Raw genomic sequence first — 21,408 nt, forward strand, 5'->3', positions numbered from 1 at the left:
CTACTTTTTTTAAAGCATGCACCAGGATGTAAGCCGAATATACTGTCATTACTTGTGACACCTTCTAGTTACCTTACTGCTCATTTTCCTTCTGTATTTCACCCAAGGTGATGGGAAAGTGACTTTTTCTACAATGTTTCTACTTAAAATTTCAAAGCACATCAGACATTGTATACAACCAAAAATTTAAGATGTCTTCTGAAAGGCAAAAATCTGTCAAAGCACTGAACACACACATACATGGCTTTAATTCTCACCAATTACTCTGCCCAGCTTTCACTGGAGTTTAACACTTCCAGGTTTTATAAATCAAAATTCTAATGATTAATAATCAAAAAATACCTAAAAATAAAAAGGTGGAATTCTACAACACAGCTCAATTTGTAACAAAGTTAAAAAAAATATCAAAGGCCTGCCCTGAACTTCAGCACGCTTATTTCTAAAACAGAAACACAAAGCACTGACATGATGGCCTAGAGATACGGCTGGTGTCAGGGGGTAAGACCTCCAGCCAGGTCTGACTGGTCCAGCTGAAGATGTGTGACACATCACTCCCACATGCTTCAGGTCTGTTAAATTTATTCAGGTTTCTTCAGATTAATTTAAGGAGGACAACAGTTAATTCTATATTAACTCAACAGACTGGTTTCCTAAAACATGAAAGGACAGCACAAGCCTATTTTGTAAAGAGGGAAAAATTAATATAGATGTTAACAGAATAGCACCATCAGTAACACTGTACACAGCCAAGAAAATACTCACCTGGGTATCTGTAAGAGATCTGGGAAACCCACGTAACTATTTACCATGACAAAGTCTTGTGTTTAACACACAGAACTGTACAGAGAATCAAGTACTAGGGAGATCATCTACCAGGAATAATTATTTCCACATAATTAACAGGCATCTGAACTGTGACTGCTATGACATGTACAGACAGTACATCTGAACTGTGACTTCTGTGCCCAGGCAACCTGATCTGCTCTAATAAGGATTTTTTTTGTGATTTATAAATTCACACAAAATAAAAGTGGAATTATCCCTGGCTTTGCCCTTGCCTTCCCCCCCCCCCCCCTTTTTTTTATTTTACGGTATTAAAAGTGAGAATCTGCTAAGAACCTTCCTGAAGGACACATTTAAAGGCATCTAAAGAGTTGCTTCATAAAGCAAGCCTTCTATTTAAGTCCTAAGCAACATAATTTCATAATTTAAAAAATAATTAAAAAATAAAAAAATACAGACAAAAGATATATTTAAAAACAGACTGTAGGGACTTTAATTAGCCTCTGATCTGAATTCTTCAATACACTGGTGAACACAGTACAATTCTCTCAAACTCTCTTGACAAAATATAAAATACTCAATATTTTATTGAAGTCTTTCCAGCTCTCTGTTCCTGACACAGACTCTCAGACAAGAGAAGGTACAAGAGAAGAGTTATGATTTATGCTCTGTGTTTCTCATCTTCTCCACATACAATTCTACCAAATGGGAGAGCATTTCTTACACCCAAGGTGTTTCATGTAATGCAGCAGACGATTTTGTGAGACAAGGCCTATCGCTGCTCTCCACAAAACTGCGTACACCTAGAGACATCCCAGCCACCACCACAAGAGATGGATAAAAGTTGCCACCAGCCGGCCTCACTGCTCACCAGGGTAGCTGCTATTGATACACTAAATGACATACACTCTTGCCATTACCAACCACAAACTGTTCTTAACAGGTGTCTGATTCTTGACTACTCTATGACCAGGGAAGAGGTACTCAACAAGTCAAGATTTCAAGATACAAACTACAATTGCTTTGTCAGTTTGGGAGCCTGCATCCTAAAGAGAAGGTACATTATGAGAAGTAAGGGCACAAAGGATCTTATGTATTTCTTTATATTCAAAATTTTTTATTCAATATAAAGCTTTACCCAACAATATACTGTTTAGCCTTTACCACAGATACACAGTGAGCTCATATAAAAAATGCAACTAGTAAAGTCTTTTTAAAATATAGCTAGAATTTATTCTTGTTTCCAGTGATAATTAAAACAGGTTTCTTACAACTCCCTTCAGTTCTTTCAGCTGGTGCTCATTAGGCCACCTCTTCTGCTTTACTGATTTCTTCTTTAGCTTCCACATCTGCCACCTCAGGGTGAGTGCAAGCAGCATCCGTAGCTGACAGCTTTTTCATTTTGATGTTTGGCAGTTTCCTCAGATCACCATCCCATTCTCTTAAAGAAAGAAAAAAAAAAGTTATGAGAACCAATTACCAATAGAAAAAGCAGAAAGGAATGGCAGAGTTAATTCACCTTTCCTCACAAAGATGCTAACACAAGTAAGGTTGCTTTTCTAAATCACACTCAGTGATTTTCTAAATCCCACTGCAGTATAAGCACCAAAATTTTCACCTGATCTTGTACACTACAGCAGCTGTAATTTCTCTGTGAAGAATTAAGTACTTTCCGATTTGACATTCAGAATAAAAAAAATATGAATCACTTTATTCCTACAGACATTTTGTATCCTCTCTTACTTTATGCCACCTGCTTTTCAGCTCTGACACACTAAACTCCCAGTCTTGTAAGCAATGGAAAAGCAGTTTGGATGCGTTTCTTCATCTGAATGCTCAATTTGCAGACCTAATATCACATGTACATAAAGTGCCTTCATTATGATGTACAGTAACTGTTAGCATCTTGTATGACATACTTCAAGGGGACACAAAATGTTAGTAAACATTAATTCACATGGTAACTATATAATTTCAAAAGGCTGCATGAAGGAGGAAGTGTTCATTTAAATGCCACAAGCCAAATCCAGTAATTAATAGAGTGCTTTCTTGATTACAGTTAAGTACACTTCATGGTAATTTTTCTCATGGGCTAAGACAGTATTTTCCAATTATAAGATAGCCATATTAAGACAATAAAAAGGTAATAAAGGTATATATTACCGAGGTAGTAAAACAAAACCACTTCCACCAGATGTCCCAGTACAAGACGTCAATCGTGTATTTATAAACACAACAGACAGAGGCCTGCCTCTTCAAGATTTCTGGCTTTACTCCAGCAGCCTAGAGTATGACTCCTGGCTACATACCACCCCTAGCAGTCAGTGGCATATCATTCCTTGCAACATCAGCATTTGTAAGTCTTGGGTTTTTCCTTTAAAGTACCTCATTTGATAGAGCTGTCAGCAAGAGTGCTCATTCAACCCATTACTGAGGCACAGGGGCTTGCTGGCCCAGAAGAGCTAGCAGCAAGTTTCACAGCTCCCAAATCTTTAATAGATGCATGTTGTCAATTTGCTTGAGAATTTCAACTAGTATATACACACAAACACTACCGTACCACACAGAGTTGGATCTTAGAAAACATAAGAACTTAGTGCTCTTTTAGTTACTCAGTGATAAGTTCTGACTACAAAGAACTTGGGTCGCTGTGTTATATGACTACAATTACCGTCTGAAATCTCATTCCAGGTTAGAAAACAGTGTCATTCCATTTCTCACTAGATCTGTGTCTTGATCCTTAAACACGACGAGTAAGTGCTAATCCTTTTTGAGTGAACAGCTGAGGTCAGAATTTTAGGTAAAGAGAAAATATTCTCTAAGAATATACAAAAAAAATATGTTACAGAAATGGAATTCTAACTGTTGAAGCTTTCTAACCCTTCCCATTTTTAATGGTAGCTTGTGACAGCCAAGAAATGCTGAAACAGCATTTCTTGACTGCTTTTCCAAATGACAAATTCTATGACAGTTTTGCATAAATTCTTTTTTTCAGGAAAGACACAGAACATGTTAAATTCAGAAACAGTGTACTGCATAAACAGATCAGTAGTGGTAATACAAAGAACTTACCTGAAAAATTTAAGATGCTTTCTGTTCATAATGTCTGGTATTTCTAATGGGAATGAAATTAAATTCTATTAGACGTGTTACACTATTCAAGGGAGTCTCATTTCAAAGAGGGAAATGTGAGCTAAAGGACCGAACCTACTATTTCAGAGATTAAACGACCAGGAAAATGACAATGAAAATTCATACTAAAAAAGTTTCTAGAGCAAAATATAAACAGGAAGTCCTTCCACTGCTGAAGAAAAAGAAGTGAACTTGCACCTATGAACTGTTCCAGAATTCAAACGTACCAGTTACTGAAAATCCAATCCTGACAAGTAGTAAAAAGAGGGTGCTTCATTTTCTCTAAACTGACACATCTGAGAAACCGCAAAATTTTAGACAACTAAAGTTTCCCTTTTAAAAAAAAGTTCAGTGAAGAAACTGGGAAAATAATTATTTATTATTTGTTTTAAAAGCATAACTAGCATCCTCAACCAAGATCAAGGTCTTGTTATGCTAGTTTTTAACAGAGAGACACTCACCCAGGTAATAAAAAGACAATTCTGCTCTGCAGAACTTACTATAAAGATGCACAACAGATAAAAGGTAAAATAAGAAAGCTTAGTTTTGAAGCTGACCTAAATATATAAGCCTCACTCTGTATTAATGAGTACTAAGTGATCCATAAGAATTTTGAAATGGTTTTGGAAAAAAATTTCAAAGAACTTAGGTCACCACTGCAAGCAAGACAGATCAGCAGTAGAGTTAGGAAAGTAACTCTGATAATTCAAGTAAAAAAATGCAACAAACAGTCAAATACAATTCCTAAAATTTACCATTCAGTACAAGTTGATGTGTGTGTGTGTTTTTAAATATAAACACTGGAAAGAGTACAGCAAGACATCTGATCTTTAAACAGAACACATTCTTGGATTCTGGAATATAATTCTAGTTACTTGCACCTGCAGTAAGACAGTCTGAGAGCAAAGAATGGCTATTTGGTAACAATTATTCTCACTCCAATGGGAACTATAGTTCCCATTGTTAAATACTTGTTCTATAAACCACTCAATGCTGGGAAACTAGCACTCTGTAGTCACTGAAATGCCTGTTAAATACTGCAGCAAATGCAGCATGATATTTACATAGACAGAAGTAGACTTCTCATAAGCTGATATTCCTCTTGGTTGAACAGAAACAAGCATCAAAAGTTTTAACGACTGAAACTTTTCAGTCTTCACCACTAACAGAAGTGACATATTCACAACAAATCTTTATTATCTTTGGCAGTAAAAAGGCAGGCAAACATCTTGTACAGAGACACATGGGACAGAGTCCCTCCCCAGAGTAGCCAAAATGCACCTACTACATGTGTAGTTTATAAACTCGTGCAGAATTTTACCTAGGATGCCTAAGCTGCTTTGCCTTGATTCAGCATCATGCTTTTCTTGGTCAGTCCTGAAGTATTGCAAGTGACCCCTGTTTAACATCTTCACTGATTTACAGAGATCTGTGCCTTAGGAGCCTTGAAATCTTTGCACAGTATAAAATACCTCATTACTATGAAGTGTACAGATCTCACAGCTAGCGGGTTTCTCAACAAGGAAAATGCTTGCTACCTCTGTAACATTAAATCCACTTTATTATTTTAGCTCTTAAAAATGTGACATTTCAGCCACTTCATATACTGTTCTTGAGCAAACCCTGAACATACAGTTCTGCCTTTGTTCATCTACCAGTTTTCCCAATTTAATGCTAATAAATCAGATCATGCTATCAGTGCAGGACTATAGATGATTTTGCTACTACAGAACGTAGGATGATGATACCTGTCACTTATCTTTGTGGCCAGACAGTCTTTGCTATTCAGAGAAATATTCCTTCCTTTCACACTGGATTATAAGGTTACCAACTGAAGAACAGTAATATATGCTTTTTTTTTGTTTGTTAAAAACTACACTTATTTCTGCAGCCTGCTTCTTGGTAAACAGATAAAGTGACACTGCTCACAGCTGAGCAAGGAAAGGCAAAGGACCATTTACCTAATGCTTTTTTTAATCTGCTATGATAAACATAAATACCACATTAGGTCCATCCTTCCCAAAAAAGCCATGGTCCCTCTTCCTTTCTTTGCAGCTGCTTTAGCTCCTCTTGGCAGCATAGTGCCAAACGCTGAAACATCCTAGTACCCACAGCAGAAGTTCTTCCCTTCTCTCAGGTATTTTACAACGAGCAATGCCTACTCAGTTTGCTTCCAGGACAGAGCTTAGTAATATAAACAGTGAGTTTGGCAGAAGTGGCACCATGCTAATTTGGGCCATCTCCCCAGAACATGTGAGATTTATATTTGTTCCTTCTATCAAAGCACATACAGTCTGTTGTTATTCTCAGACGAACCACGACTACATGACAAGACTTTCAATTGAATTCTTTTCACTTGCCTTTTTTTTTTTGTTGTTGTTGTTGAAAAAAACACCTCGGAAAGCATTTAATGGCTTTTATTAACTTATGTAGGCCTTTGTCCAAAGAGAATATTCTAACAGTTATGTAGCCTGTCATCCAGGGCTCACCAATGTCCTGAGAAAGCAGGCATTCTGAGGGGGGGAGATTCTGTAACAAGCCAAGACTGGGCACTGAATCCATCTTTACTGCTTTGGCAGTGGCAAAATCTTTAAGTTACGCTTAGTGTGTGTTTGCAGTATGTTATACAATACAAATCACGGAGCTGCTGGATTAGGAACAGAACTCCAGTCTCATGTGTGTAGAAATGAAGTCACTACATACTGCACAATAACTGATCTGTTAAATTATGATTGAAAGCTGCAGCAGCACTGTATTTGCAGATTAATAACATATATCTTACCCAGAAGTATCTCCTTAGCATGCACCAGTGTCATGGGTTTTGCTGCAATTGTGAACTTCTTGGTTTGCTTTAAAATGTTAAGTCACAGGAGAGTGTTTTTTTGAACTAAAGATGGGAAAAACTCCTGTTATAATGAAACAGCAGTGAAAAATTTAAGTAAGCATTTTTTCATGTTTCTCTTTCAGACAGAAGAGTGAGTTTTGTTTTCCTAAGGAGGAACAAACAGCATGTTAGCTCTCAAAATCTGTCATGAAGATGCTCATGCTTAACACCATTTCATAACAAGGAAAAAGACAAAGTGACTGAGCTTTATTTATAACACAGAGCTTGAGTAAAATACTGTAAAGTCAGCACCTTTCCAACTGTTCGGATGGAGAAGCACTGGACCAGATTACTTCAAAGTTCTTAGGGGCATCAGAAGCAAAATGCTTCTGTCAGCTGTAGGCCTAACTGATCCTGCCTCTATGCACAGGCGTGAACTGGAGGGCTTCTAAAGCACAATTAGAGAAAAGGGGATAGAGAGGCCAATCCTAGTGTCAGAGTGCCCTTCTACAGCTGTACCCCACAGCACTATTTTAAACCAAGTGCTCTGTGACAGCGTGCTGAGATGGTTTATTTTCTTTCAGAAGTATGCTGTTAATAAAAACATGATAGCTCTTCATAGCAGCAACCATTTTTCTCTCACAAAGCAAAAATCTCACAAGGACTGAAATGTCACTGCTCTGACAGTGCTCTGCACAGATTACAGGCTGTGTATATATCACATACATTAGAACTGTCATACAGAGAAACACCCAAGTCAGGTCAAAGGATGATACTGCAGCCTGAAGTTAAAAAGCATGTTAGAAAATGTAAATGTTCTTTAGACAAAGAACCACTCAGTTACACAGTAACAATCACTACAGAAAACAGCAGCTAACAGTACAGTTGTTACACGAGCAGATACATGCAAATGATACAAATTTCATTCAAACTGAATCAATTTCCTCATGAACTGAAGTTTCAAAAACTAACTAATAAAACTGGTGCGTTTAGCTTTAAAGACTGTTTTTCCCCCAAGTTTAAGATTATGCTTCTGGGAACACACGCAAGGAAGGAAATTATCAAAAATGTATCATGTTCAGATGCAATAATTATGATACTTTTCAACTGAAAGCACGCCAACTCTGAGTTCCAAGGGCATATCCTGTAAATACGTAGGAATCCCTTTCAACAGCTTTGCTATAAACATGTAAGACCGGATTAAAAAAATAAATACAAAGGACAACATCAGGAAGAAAACTGCGGTAAAATGAACGTAGATATATTTAAGGAGTAAGGAAGTGACAAGAAGCTGCTAACAAAACTCAACAACCTCACAGACAGACTGAATACTCCCTTTATAGGTACATTTTTTAAAAAAAAAGATTAAAATTTACTATGCTTTTGGCTATCTACAAGTTTTGTAAAAAAAACAGTAACGAAGAATTAATATTTCATTTACATATATCTGATATATATATACACACAATATCAAATTTTAGGAGACTTCCCTAAATGTAAACAATTCCTATCATGTAGTGTCTTCATAACAAATGCACAGGCATACAAGAAATAACTAAGTTCAAGAAAAGGGGGAAAAAACCCCAACAAATACTAAGCCAGCTATAAAAGCTCCACTCACCACAGCTTCCAGGGATAATAATGAGCTAGAGTAGAAAAGCACAGTTTCCAGCTGATTTCCATTTATCCCCAGTCTCTAATTACAGTATTTAGCAGCAACTATTTTCTCTGAATGAATACTGTCCTAGACAGAGAGCAAAACCTGCAGCAGCTGTGATAACAAATAATGAATGATTTAACAGTGTATTTAATATGTGAAGTTGCACCATGCTCTCCGAATGCTTTACTTACTAATACTATAATAACCTCAAATTTTGCTTACAGTATTTCTGGGTTCTTCTTTATTTTTATGTTGTGCCTGTGCATTTGACATTTTTCTATCTAGTCCTACTGCATTTTTGGTTGGTTTTTTTTTACTGCCAGCAAAGCAGTTAAGGAAAAAAGGAAGAACTAAAATTTAAAAGCAAAGCCAAAAAGGAGATTTTCTACAACTGAGCTATTTGATAACATTCGCAGTATTTATTTTCCTGTGACTTTTTTTGCCGCCTTCTAAGAAATCCAAGATTATGCATGAAGTCGTACACATAGTCCTGAATGTATGCCACTGCAGGTTGTTAAAGTACTAAGTAGCACTGGCAAAATTTTAAAGCCATTCATTTTCTTTACTGATACAATAAATCAGGGCAAATGGGATTATGACACAACCCCAACATTGTCCTGTGGTTGGGATACGAAAAAAGCTACATTGCTGGGTTTTGTATCTTCCATGATACACTTTCACTGTTAGAAAGACTGATTGTGTCCGAGTAACACTTCCATGCTAAACGTTTGTCACTCAACTCCACTATGCTTGTTTGTTAAAGCTAAAACCACAAATACCACTACTATTTTGTACTTGATGCTCCTCAAAACAACCCTTTGCTTTTCTGCACTTTCATTATCCCTTTGTCTTTCTCCCTTATTTCACCAGATGACTGCTGCTTCCCTTCAGCCTAGTTCCAACTATCAAATTTTCAGTCTTCTATTTCCCTCTCTAACATGTAGTAGCTTTCATCTGGTACTACCTCCAAAACTAGAAAATACTTTCAAAAAGAGTTTAAGTGTTTCTTCTTAAAGACTATGAACTTAAAAGGAAATTTTCAGCTCTAATGCTTATGTTGCAGTTTTCACACGACTGCTCCTCAGAAGATTTCATTAGGTAATCTGCTGGCATAGATGGCTATCCCAAAGGAAGAAAAATGGTAATAAAAAAAGTCAAAAAGAGTATCTGGCATTAAGAATTTACTCAAAGTTGTGGTAATTGCCAAGGTGCATGTTTAAAACCTCAAAGTGCTTTCAACTAGGCTCTTAACAAGACTTTTAATGTAAAATCTTTGGAGCTTTTGTGGGTTTTTGGTTATTAAGAGGTTACGCGTTAGGACCTTCATGCACACAGAGCATCTACATTCCCTCCACCTCATCTCCAGTAAGTTAAATAAAGCAGCATAACTCCTTTGCCCAAGGAGAACAGGAGGAAAAAAATGTGTTCTACTTGCGGGTTATCATTTATGCCTATAGGTCAGAGCCTGTAGAGTAGAGATGTGTCGCAATAGCCCAGGATTTCTTCCTAGAATACCTAAATTTTAATGGGAAAACTCCAGAAATATTCAAATTTTGGAAATATATCAGTACTACAATTTTACTGTTGCAATCGTCCTCCCACATGAAACATACCTCAACCTTAGTGGAATGACAGGTCTCTCTCTGAAGGCGTTTTAGGCCCACGAGTTTAGAGGCTTTGGTTCTTTCCAAGTTCATGAACCCTACAACCACTCTGTCACGAACAGTTAAGTTTGTATATTATCAAAAGAACATTAGAGAAAGCTGTGCATAAAGACTTCATTGGCACAAGTCCAGACAACAAAAGCCTACCTAAAAAACATAAGTAATTTGTGAAGAAAGCAATGTTGGTTATTCCCCACATAAATAAAAACTTTACACTAATGCATGTTAAAAATCGCACACCCACTGAAACGCACTTTCAAGATGAAAAATACTTTGTGTATAATGAAGGGCCAAGCACACCACTGACCGGAATTTGTTATTTGAGACAGGTGCATTAATCCTCATGTTCTACATGCCTACACTAAAAAGGCAGTACTAGTGAAGATGCACAAAGGCAAAGTAGTAAAGCAGAAATAGGAGTCAGATCTCCACCATCTTTTTTCTCCTTTTCTTCATCCTGCCCCTCCTCCCAAACTCCTCTGCAAGGCATAAATACCTACAAGTTAGTTACTTCCTTTAAAGAGAAAAATAAAGGTAATGCTTAGAATTTTCACTTAGATTCTAGCACTGTGAGCAGGAGGAGAAGGTGTGACCATAGGATTATTTTGAAATGCTTTTACGTACCCATTCCGTAGCCTTCATAGAGTTGTCTTTCACGTTCTATGGTCTGCTTGATGACAGTTTCCCGTGAACCATGCTGTCTTCCTTGTCTACCTTTAATACTGTTTTGTAATTCAATCTGCTCCAATTCAGCATCGAATCGACACATATAACTGAAAGAAATAAAATGCATTTATTTTGCAGTCATGCAAAACTTTTGCAAAACAGAATTACCTTAATAATCTAAGAAGTAGTTTTACTAATTGTATTTGTTTTCTAAACCAGAAATGTTTCTTAGATTTGAACTATTACTTTAATCTTCAAAGTGGAAGTTCCACTTAGAATTTCATTTTAATTATCTGCAGCTTCCAGAAGGATTAGGGGTTTTATACTTGCCTTTTTTAAGAAACTATGTTCGCATAAAACCAAACTCCCACATTACTATAACCCACCTGCTCTGTAAGATCAGTGTTAAATCTAAGTATTCCTAATTTTTAATTGCTGAATTTCACCACCTCAACAACTTGTAAAGTACTTTTTTGACATGTGTTCTACATCCGACCCAAATCCAAAAAGTAAGCTTTTATTGCCTTTGCGGTACCACTAGTGTTTGTTGGCAGTTACAGGTTTCAGTGTAGGAAGTGTCAGAGCTTCTGACATAGTACATCTGTGTAAGAATACATATATATTATGTTGTTCAGATACCAGGTGAAAAATGGTGACAAGCCACAGGCACATCCATTCAGCAGCACAGAAATAACTGTGTTTCTTCTTAGCAAATTCAATTTTGGTATTTCCTGTCCTAAAAATTGACGCACGAAGTACTGTTTAATCTTCTCAGCCAAGAAAATTAAAGGATAAAAAGTCAGTAGAATGAAATCTGTGCGTTTGTCACTGAATAACCCAACTAGCAAATCCATGCAATCATTACTGTCCAAATCATTTGAGTCCTCTACACACTATGAAAGCAGAGAATACTCAAATAATAAAAAAAAAACCACCACGATTTCAGTAACTCCAATGTGAATATATACATCTTTCAATATATAATTGACCTCAGTTGCCACAAAATCAACTACTCAATATTATTAACAATAATATATAAAAAGTCCTCCATGTCATCATCACTTTATAGATCTTACTTAAGAACATTATTTTAAGACAAATTAATCTTTTTAATCCTGTTTTTAACACCAGTCTTACTTTTCAATTAATTCACCAGCTTCCTTCTTTGTGTACTCAATTTTATTGGGGTCGAGGTGACTTTGAAACCATTGCAATTTTTCTCCTGCAAGAATAAACTTAACATTAATGATTACACCATCACTGTAGCACCATCACAGATTAAATTTCTTCAGAGTTTTTGAAATACCCCCCCATTTTTCAAGATTCTGAATGGCATTGTAGACTCCCCGATAATGTGTGTACCATGTATGAAGGCAGCAGTAATAGAAACAATCTTCCTTATAGGAAAAAAGACGTTATGCTTTGCTTTAGTGGAAATTAGTGTTTAAAATATCACTCTATCGATTGCTTAAGATGGAAACTTAGGAAGGCCCCAAGGTGAAAAAACCAACACAGCATCTCAGCAAGAGTTCCGATTATCACAATTTTTAATCAGACTAAACTGAAAAGGAACAGTGTCAATCATATGAAAGAGAAAAATATTCCAGGTTATGTCTCAAAGTTCTGAATTTAATTGCTAGCACAATGTGCCTGCTAACCTATATATGCATCATCCTCTTTTACCAGCAATTAAGAAAACCAGGGAGACGAGTACAATAAAAACACGTACAGCTCATTTGGTCTACACTGCCCTGTTGTCATGTGCACTGACTAAAGAATAGGCTGTACAATTCAAGCCTGTACATACAGCTATACAATTCAAGCCCCAAATTCAAACCTGTATATACTGCTTGAGTGAACACAAATATTTCAGCAGTTCAACAGTCTATTTTAAGATTACAGTCAGACTATAGAAAAAAAAATTCTAACTGGAGTATCTATGAAGTTGGTAAAACTTAAAGCCTATGCTAAAAAGCTGAATGCTGCATTGAGTAGTAGAAGTTTCTGCTCACCAATGATACTCAAACGCAAAGCTTTGTCAGTCTTCAACCTAGCAGAGAAAAAAAAAAAAAGGTATGTCAGTCAGGAATGAGGACCAATACAAGTAATTACTTTCATTTTTCTTTCTCCAAAAATCATTTTTTTGGAGTCACAATGAAAGTCAAGGTAAAATTTCAAATAGAAATCTTTGCCAAATTCAGAACAATGTAAAACTTATTTTGCTTCATCTAAAAATTCTACTTTTGGGTAAATGCTATCTGAAATTTGTCCAGTTTACCTATTAAGTTAAACAGTTTCTTGGAAGAAATTCAGATGCAACCCTTTTCTTAGAGCCTAACAAAAGGAATTTCATAAAGACAGGCACTGTAATAATTTCATTAAGTGTTTCTAATATTCTGCTGGTATATGTAATGAGTTTGGACATCAAGAACAAAAGATTCCACCAGACTGCATTCTTGCAAATCAGGCGTACAGTGTGAAAAATACCACTCTAATATTTAATAACCTTGTAATAAAGTTTGTGCTTAGTGAACAGTAAAAGTTAACGCATTAAGAAACCAAAATTAAGAACTTCATAAAAAAGATTAAAAAAATCCATCACAAAGTATTTTTAACCCCACTTCAATGTCTGTCAGGATACTTGAAACTTTTTGTACTGTATGGGATGTGCACACACAATTCAGTGTGGGATTAATTCCCATCCTGTTGAGCAGTTCCCAGAGAACACAAGTTTTCTAACAGGTAATACAGTGCCTCACATGGTTTTGTCCTGAAGCTCTCCGATTCAGTCTGCAGCAATGAACTTTGCTGAATGTCACTTTATTTCCAGAAAGGAAAATAATACATTGTTGGGCTAAGTACAAAATTTGTCACTGGAAAAAACGTTAGCCATGCATGTTCAATGTATATATCCAAGGGCCTCTGACAAAACCGACATTTTAAGAAATTTGATAAAGAAAATCATGAAGGATACCACAGACAACATACAATACCAAAACTCAACACTGTTCAAAGCTAATGTGCTCCTTCATTACATTCCTTGTACTTTACAGAATTCAATGAACATTTGAGTCAACTGAAGTAATTCAGAGCACAGAAGTTTGTCATCTGTCACAAAAATTCAAATCAAAATAAAAAGCCCTATTTTCCAGAGACAAACATATTTGTGTCACTTGGCCAAAAACCTACATTATTAAAATAAAGATTACTTTTTCAAGGAGTATTTCATCCTCTCAAGACTGTCTCAAAGCCACATAAAAGCAAATGCACAGCATGCATGCTAAGAACTCCACTAACGCATTCAAGAAAAACCTTTTTACTTCTATAGATATCCCAGCATCCAGGATAAGCATTTTTAATGCAGAAGTCTTCAGAGGTCAAGCATGGGGGTTGATTTTATTATACCTGCCAAAAAAACCCTAAGGTGGTCAATTAATTTAAAGATTTTAGACTTAAAACAAAAATTACTCTTGTTCCTATGGGTTAAATAAAGGACAGACCTGGATGAGACTGTGTGAAAAAAAAAAGGAAAAAGGAGTTAGATTAGAAGTCAGCTTTAAAACTCAGCTGTAGAAGATGTTTTTGATAAAAAATGTGGTAGGTAGCCTACAGAGGGTTTAGAGCAGGGAGTTTTGCATGGTAATAGCAACCAATACAAGGACACACACTCCACACAGTGGAACTCCACAGCAGCAGTTCCTGCTGCAAACCGGGCATGGCAACACAGCCAGTGGAGCACATCTGCAAAGCGTCGCCATGGAGAAAACTACAACGCCATCTAGAAAAGCTGCCTGATTAGAATCATAATTCATGTCATGTACATATGCTTTAAAACACCACAAATTACCGTTTGCACCTGCAAGGGTCACGAGATCACTTATTCACCAAGGCAATGAAGTGTATAACCAGGATTTCCTTCTGGAAGAAAACCCATCAGTCTCTAGGTGTACACAACTTATTTCAGTATGAGAAATCACGAATGATAGGATCAGACGTCACCTTCTTGTACTTTTTATAAAAAAAACTCACCTTGATGACTGCTAGAAGACAACAGTATTAGCAGGGAGATTAATCAAATAAGCCAAGTCAATGCAAGTTCCTCCCATCTTCCACACATTAAGGAACATTTTTTGCACAAGGGGAAGAGAGGGTGAGGGCAGGGCTACAATCTTGTGGCAGGCCGTTGCTTCTTAATGATTTTGTCCTCCATCAGCCTCCCAAAAACCATCTGCTTAAGCACCAACTATTGATAAGAACAATTAGTAGTTTTCTTGATGTTTACTAGCTACTTAAAGCCTTCGTGCTCCATCAGCACCTCTACCTCAGATACTGCATTCAACTGTTCTACTCTAAATACTAACAATGAATAAATACCTGCCAAATCAGTTTACCAGTTCAGTATTCCCCCCATAATAGCCACACATACAAATGCCATTGATGGCTCTGAGAACTAAGATAGGCTCTTTTACTAGGAAAAAAAAATAATCATGGTTGACAGGACCTATTTCCTTGTTTCAGGTTGCTAAATACCTTCTATCTCTCTCCCGAGGCATGCTTTTTTTGTGAGCTTATGCACCAATTAGTGACTTGGTTAAGTGTTTTAGGATACTTCCATATGAAAATCACTCTATAAAAATTAAAAATTCTAATTTTTTCCATTCATGTTTTTATTTCTGTAAGCAAAACAAGTACTTTTAAAGGCTAGTATTTTTTCAGTTCCACATAAAGATTCTGCAAGAGCACATCTCAAAGCATCACTACTGCAAACAGCAGAAGCACAGTGGCTCAAGGGAGATTAGGAGGTGAGACAATAGGAAAGGAAGGAGAAACTAAGAGCTCCACAAGGAGGTAATTTAAGGTGACTGCTTACTCCTAAGGGGTTGCTTCATGCCAGATCAAGAAATACAATAAACACTCCTTAGCTCTCATATCTCAGAGCATGACAGTATTAGACTGTTATATTTGTAATGAAAATGCACAAACTTCTAAAAAATTTAAAAATATATGCCGAGTAGAAAGGGTGTATTTTGATTCAGGAGGGAAAGCAACGGAAATAATAATAAACTATCACTAGATCAGCTTTAGCTACCAAACCCAAAAAGAGATTTCAGCAGTTGCAAACAAAACATGATTGTTGTTGGCACATCACTACTGAAAGAAGTTCCAGGAACATCCCATTATGGTCTGGTTTCCTAAAGTGTAGAAAAAGCAGTGTTCTACTGGCACCAGTGAACCAGTTATTGCTGTCTCATAAAAACATCTCTAATTATTTAACAGAGCATACACAAATAAGGATTCAGATGTAGATTAAGAGAGAATAAAATGGTAGTAATGCACTGGAATTTGTTGATATTCATTAGACCTTGAGGAGAACTGAGAAGAGGGATGCAGGCAAGAAAAAGTTGCTGTTCAAGTGAACAAGATGACTTAAGATTGTCATCAATTTTCTAAAACCAACTGGTCTTTTTCCTCTTATTATGGTCAAGATTGGTCTTTTGTAGTCCAGCCACAGCTTGCTGACAATAAGCTTATTATTACTGTTGTATTTAGTTGAAAACGCTTGCACTAAAGAGTATCTGGACAATGAAGACTGTAGAAGTCTTCTGCAACTTAGAGCAAAATTTCTCCCTCCTGAAGTATTGAAATTCCTTGTAAGTAGCGTCTTCCCTTTTTATTGTCTTGTTTGGGCAAAAGATACATCTCATACATAAATGCAATTTCCTTTCCTGTTTAACAAAAACAGGAACATTCACAGTAGTTACTTCTCTTCCTCCATCACATAGAAAAGTTGAAAAGTAAACAGAAGGCCTAAACAGTCTCTAGTCATAAATTCTGCTCCCAGCCAAATTCAAAGGAAAAAAAAAAAACCCTAAAAAAACACAAAAGAAACAAACCACACAAAACCAAAGCAAATGTTTACTGATGCTTCTACAAAAGACATTCTCACCTTCCACTAACATGCCATTCAAGGGCTTCGTACACCCAAGGTAATGCCTTTGTATTGAATAGTAAGCAGCAGATAAAACGTACCTATGTTCAAAAAGTATTATTGAACAAATATAGCCAACCACAATTACAGCATCTTCTAGCAAGTAAATCCACAGCTTAATAGTACAGATGAACTGTACGAACTTCCTAGATTCATTGTCTCTCTCTGATCTGTTTTTCCCATGCTGTGGAAGTGCATTAGCCTGTACAGAAAAATTATCCCCTTTACTCAGGGCTGGCAAGATCATACTGAGAATACTGCCTCCAGTTTTGGGCCTTCCCCACATTTAAGGTGACTTATTTCTATATAATAAGAAGCACTAGTCAAAAAAGTACCATATTTACAGATGGGACTAAGAAAGAATATACTGCAGAGATTACCAGACAGCTCCTCCTATTATCACCAAAGGACACGTTAACCTTCCAACAAGAGAACAGCATGTCATTAAATAGAAGTAATCGGCAAAATCTTTTCTGCAAATATTTCAATTTCAGTAAGTCATTTTCCAGTGAAAAAAGTCCTCCGTAAATTTATTGCGGTTAAGTCACAAATTTGGAAGCAACAATGTCAGTGCATTTATTCAGTATTATCAGCTGCCACTAAAAGAAGACATTTAATAGACCTGCAAAACCCAGGAGGAAGAACAAAATTGGTGTGGGCTACTTTTTTTTACTGAGTGTAGGAGTGGAAATCTTTCCTCCATCCACAGAATGAGAAATTTATCTTGTCTTTTTCAGAGCTCTGAAAAATCAACCCAAACCTCACCATTATAGTAAAGAAACTGAAAACTAAGTAATTACATTAAAAAGACTGGTTAGTGGCTAAACGGACTGTTTTTAAACATATCCTTAAAGATCTTAAGATTTAACAGGCTGATCATTAAGGTAATAAAGATCCAAAACAGGTCTTGTAAAGGGAAAAAAAAAACCAAACCATCAACATTATTCATGTCTTTCAAGTTAAATTGTTCTTCAAGCCACAACAGTACAGAAAATAGAATACAGAAAATTGGAGGATGTTTTTAATGCAAATTATTTTTAGAACATCACAACAAAAGAGATCTACAAAGTGCACATCTATGAATAATGCTAGTTAATCATTTAGGACCCAGAACTGCAAGATGTAGAAAACCTATTTATAGATAAATCATTTAGCTATCACAACACGCTTTGGATGGTTCAGACTGACACACTACTTTTGGTGAAACTGTTTCCCTATGCAAAATGAAGGGCTACATCTTTTACCATCAGCCTAGAGTAGTGGTCTCACACTTGAAATAGTAAGTTGGAAAAGCAGTAGCTTGGAAATCAAGGCAGAAACCAAGAAACAGACCCTAAAGAAATGGATAGCAATCCACATCCTCTAATCTTAATCAAGTTAAACGGGATAATACAATTCCTGTGGGAGTTCTTCGCTCCAACTTCTCGCTGTTGCAAGTGGAACAGAAATAGTACTCTAAATGTCAGCACAGGTGTATCAGTATAACTCTAAACATAGACAATCACTAAAAGATTTAATTGAGTGTGCCATGTCATCATGAGTAATCAGTGCACCACTCCACTCAGTAAGTCTTCTTGGGTGTGTTTTTCTTTATGGCAAAGTCACAGATGTAAGCTCTAAGAATCAAGCTTGACTCAGTTATCTTTTGTGATTAAGCGCTCTGAGCAGCCATTAAGAGACAAGATGAGAGAGTTAAGGGACAAAGTCAATTAGCACTAGGAAAATAACTTACAATAAAAACTTACTTACCATGAGTAGTCAGAGAGCACAGACAAAACATGAGGCAGCAGGGAAAACTTTCTGCACATTAGGAAACTGCCTGATCCTCAACATGTGCTATTTGTAAATTCTTGCAGCAGCTCTGCTTGAGGCTACACGATACAGCTATCTATGCTAGTAAAGGGCCCCCTTCTAGTTAGAGCAACATTACAACTTTGCTGCGGATAAGGCTGTACATCCACCCCCAGCCATTAAACTGCAGTCTCCGAGGAACATTTCAATTGTACCAAGAGCTCCCAATATAACACCTGCAGACAATGAGTATTTGGGCCTAGCTCACATGATCCATCCAAATACCAGCGTACTGTGACAGAAAATGCTTTCAGTTTACTTTAGTACCTTTCTAAACAAAAAATCATAGCGTATCAACTAGTAAGCTGTGACAGAATGAAAACTAAAGGCCAGTCTTCTTCAGCTATCCTCTCCCTCTGTGGAAGGGGGAAGTAAAACTTAAAAGCAGAAAACCAAACTTGCCATGGAACAGCAGGAAAATCACCAAAGAGGACTCAACTAATCAGTTTTATTCAGAAGGCCTCTCTTCTGCAGGAAGGTTTCCAGGTTTTCTTTTCTATGAACTCAGCACTTCAGCAGAAGCTAGACCCTAACGAGGGTGATTATTAAATCCTGCAGTGAAGTCAAACTAGGTGACTAAGCATCATGTGAAATCACCAGCATCATGCCATTCAAATTACAAAAAGCAAAGTGCTACGATAAAAAGAAACCTAACTTGTAACGACACTACCAAAAATCTAGTAGCAGAACTATACAGTTTGTATAAGCTGATTTCATGAATGTAAAACTTCCAGCTCACAAGGCCCAACAGTACTCAGTTACATAGGTCTTTCTTTTATCTTAAGGTTATATCAACGTAACAGTTCCCTTCCACCACCAGCCTCCCCCCAAACAAAAACTATCTACTGTGGTATTATCCTTTGGTCTGCACACAGATTTTGCACAGTCAACTTACTTGTCTTTCTTTTCCTGTTTGTGTGCTTCCCTTGCAAGCTGTGCAGCTTTTCTGCTGTAAGGATGGATAACCTTTTTTTCATGCTTCCCTCCTTGGGTTTTTCTTAACTTTGGCTGAAAAGAAATCAAAGATACTACACATTACTAAAATCAAGTAAAACATTAAAGCGAAGATAGCAGCATACAGCATGGTAAAGACTTACAAGGTCATGCACCAGTATCTCAGAAAGCCCTTAAAGTAGCAGCTTATTAGTTCCACCAGTTAGATCTTACCCTCCTCAATAAGAAATAAAATTACTCTATCGTGGTACATGCTGTAACAAAGGAGGGCAGAAAATACTGTTAAGAAATCTTACATAGTGACTACTCTCAAAATACCTATGCCGTAGAATGTGCAGGTAGGAAACTAAGATTACCTCCCCATACCTTTGCTATAAATATCCCCATTCAAGCTTCTATCCTATCATTGCATCTAGGTTTTCTGACAAAGGCAGTCTGTAATTTATACAACGCAACAAAAAGGATTTTCTTGTCCCTCCCCACAGACCATGGGAATGCTTTGCATGAGGAAGCAGCCAGGGGTTTTCCTCCTTTAGCCTTTCACACTGCACAGCAAAGGAATACTACTCACAAATTAAAAAAATACTGTAACACTAGTTCAAGTTACATTACTTTTTGGTGAGGAAGCATTTGAAAAAAACTGAAAGGCTTTAGCAAATAGTACGCAACTTAAATTCTTTAAAGTGAGCATGTTGAAAAGAAACAGCTAAAAGCAGGAGGCTAGACGTGCAAACGTGATGCAGGAAACAGCAATCAGTAAACAGAACTTTAGTACATCATATTATCTATGGTAACATTGGTGTTTAGAACTGTGAAAGAAAAGGAAAAGGGCAAAAATAAATTTCTGAAAATTTTTCTAAAAAAAAAAAATCCTGAACGCGTAAAGCAATCTCAAGAGGCAGAGCCACAGGCCCAGGCCCCGCGGCCCGCGCCACCCGCACCCTGCCGGGAAGGCCTACACCGACGCAAACCTCTGCGGGAGGCAACGCAACGCGCGGCGGGCAGGGCCGCTCGGGCGCCCTCCCGGGGCGCCGCCTGCGGAGACCCCCGCCACCCCCAGGAGCCGAGGCTGCGGCGCCCCTGCCCCTGCCCCCGCCCCGGCCCGGCCGCGGCCCGCCACACGCACCATGGCGAGCCACCTCCTTCCGCGCCGCGGTGCACCAGGCACAGCGGTCCGGGCGGGCGCCGCGAGCAGCGCGACTGGCGTTCCGCGGCGAGGCGGTGCCTGTTGCCAGCAGCTCCACTGACTGCCCCTTCCCTACCCCGCCGTACAGCGTTACTTGTTGCGAGCGTGAGTGGATTTTCCCCCCCGGAAACAAAGCAAGAGCACGAAGGTGCAGGTTGGCCCGGGCTGTAGAGTTGCTCCACTGCTGTCTTTGTAGCAGGCCTGTGTGCCCAGACCACGGGCCTATGGAAAGTAATTTGTGATCGTTCAGCTCCCAGCATCACAGACCCAACAGAATCTTTAGGCCATATTACTTCTTGCTTTTCAGGTGCCAAAGACTCTTTTTCTGCCAAGTTTTCTAATTCATTTCCATGATACTGAAGGTGAAGCTCTGGAGACCAGTCCTCCTGTGGTTTGGTCCATGTGACTTTTCACCAGGCTTCAGAAAACGCTTTGTGCCCCTAAATTTCCCTGTTCTTGCCAACTTCACCACATAGGCTGACAGGCTTTGTCCCTCCCCATAAACCTCACCTCTCTGGGACACTGTAAAAGTGCAAGATGGAGGTTTTATGGAAGGCAGGAACCTGCAGGCGGGGTCAGGCGACGTCCCCTGTGCCCATGGGGCAGGTGCTTGTCCCAGCCCCGCTGCGGCCGGCACTTCCTCACACCTGCAAAAGGACTGTAAAAATCATTCTCCAAAGTTCAGGTTTATATTAAGAC

At 37.9% G+C, this 21,408-nt stretch overlaps 1 protein-coding gene across 1 annotated transcript; it reads right to left on the reverse strand.

Moving 5' to 3' along the window:
• Window positions 1-1,250: 1,250 nt before the first annotated feature.
• Window positions 1,251-20,751, reverse strand: TMA16 (translation machinery associated 16 homolog). The gene is given in 8 exon segments (XM_037377543.1): window positions 1,251-2,091; window positions 2,093-2,224; window positions 3,856-3,898; window positions 10,688-10,836; window positions 11,867-11,951; window positions 12,742-12,779; window positions 19,465-19,577; window positions 20,650-20,751. Coding segments are annotated over 8 exon segments (618 nt in total). The 5' UTR covers window positions 20,653-20,751; the 3' UTR covers window positions 1,251-2,036.
• Between the last annotated feature and the right edge of the window lie 657 nt (window positions 20,752-21,408).

Source organism: Falco rusticolus, chromosome 1, assembly GCF_015220075.1.
Source record: "Falco rusticolus isolate bFalRus1 chromosome 1, bFalRus1.pri, whole genome shotgun sequence".
Taxonomy (NCBI): domain Eukaryota; kingdom Metazoa; phylum Chordata; class Aves; order Falconiformes; family Falconidae; genus Falco; species Falco rusticolus.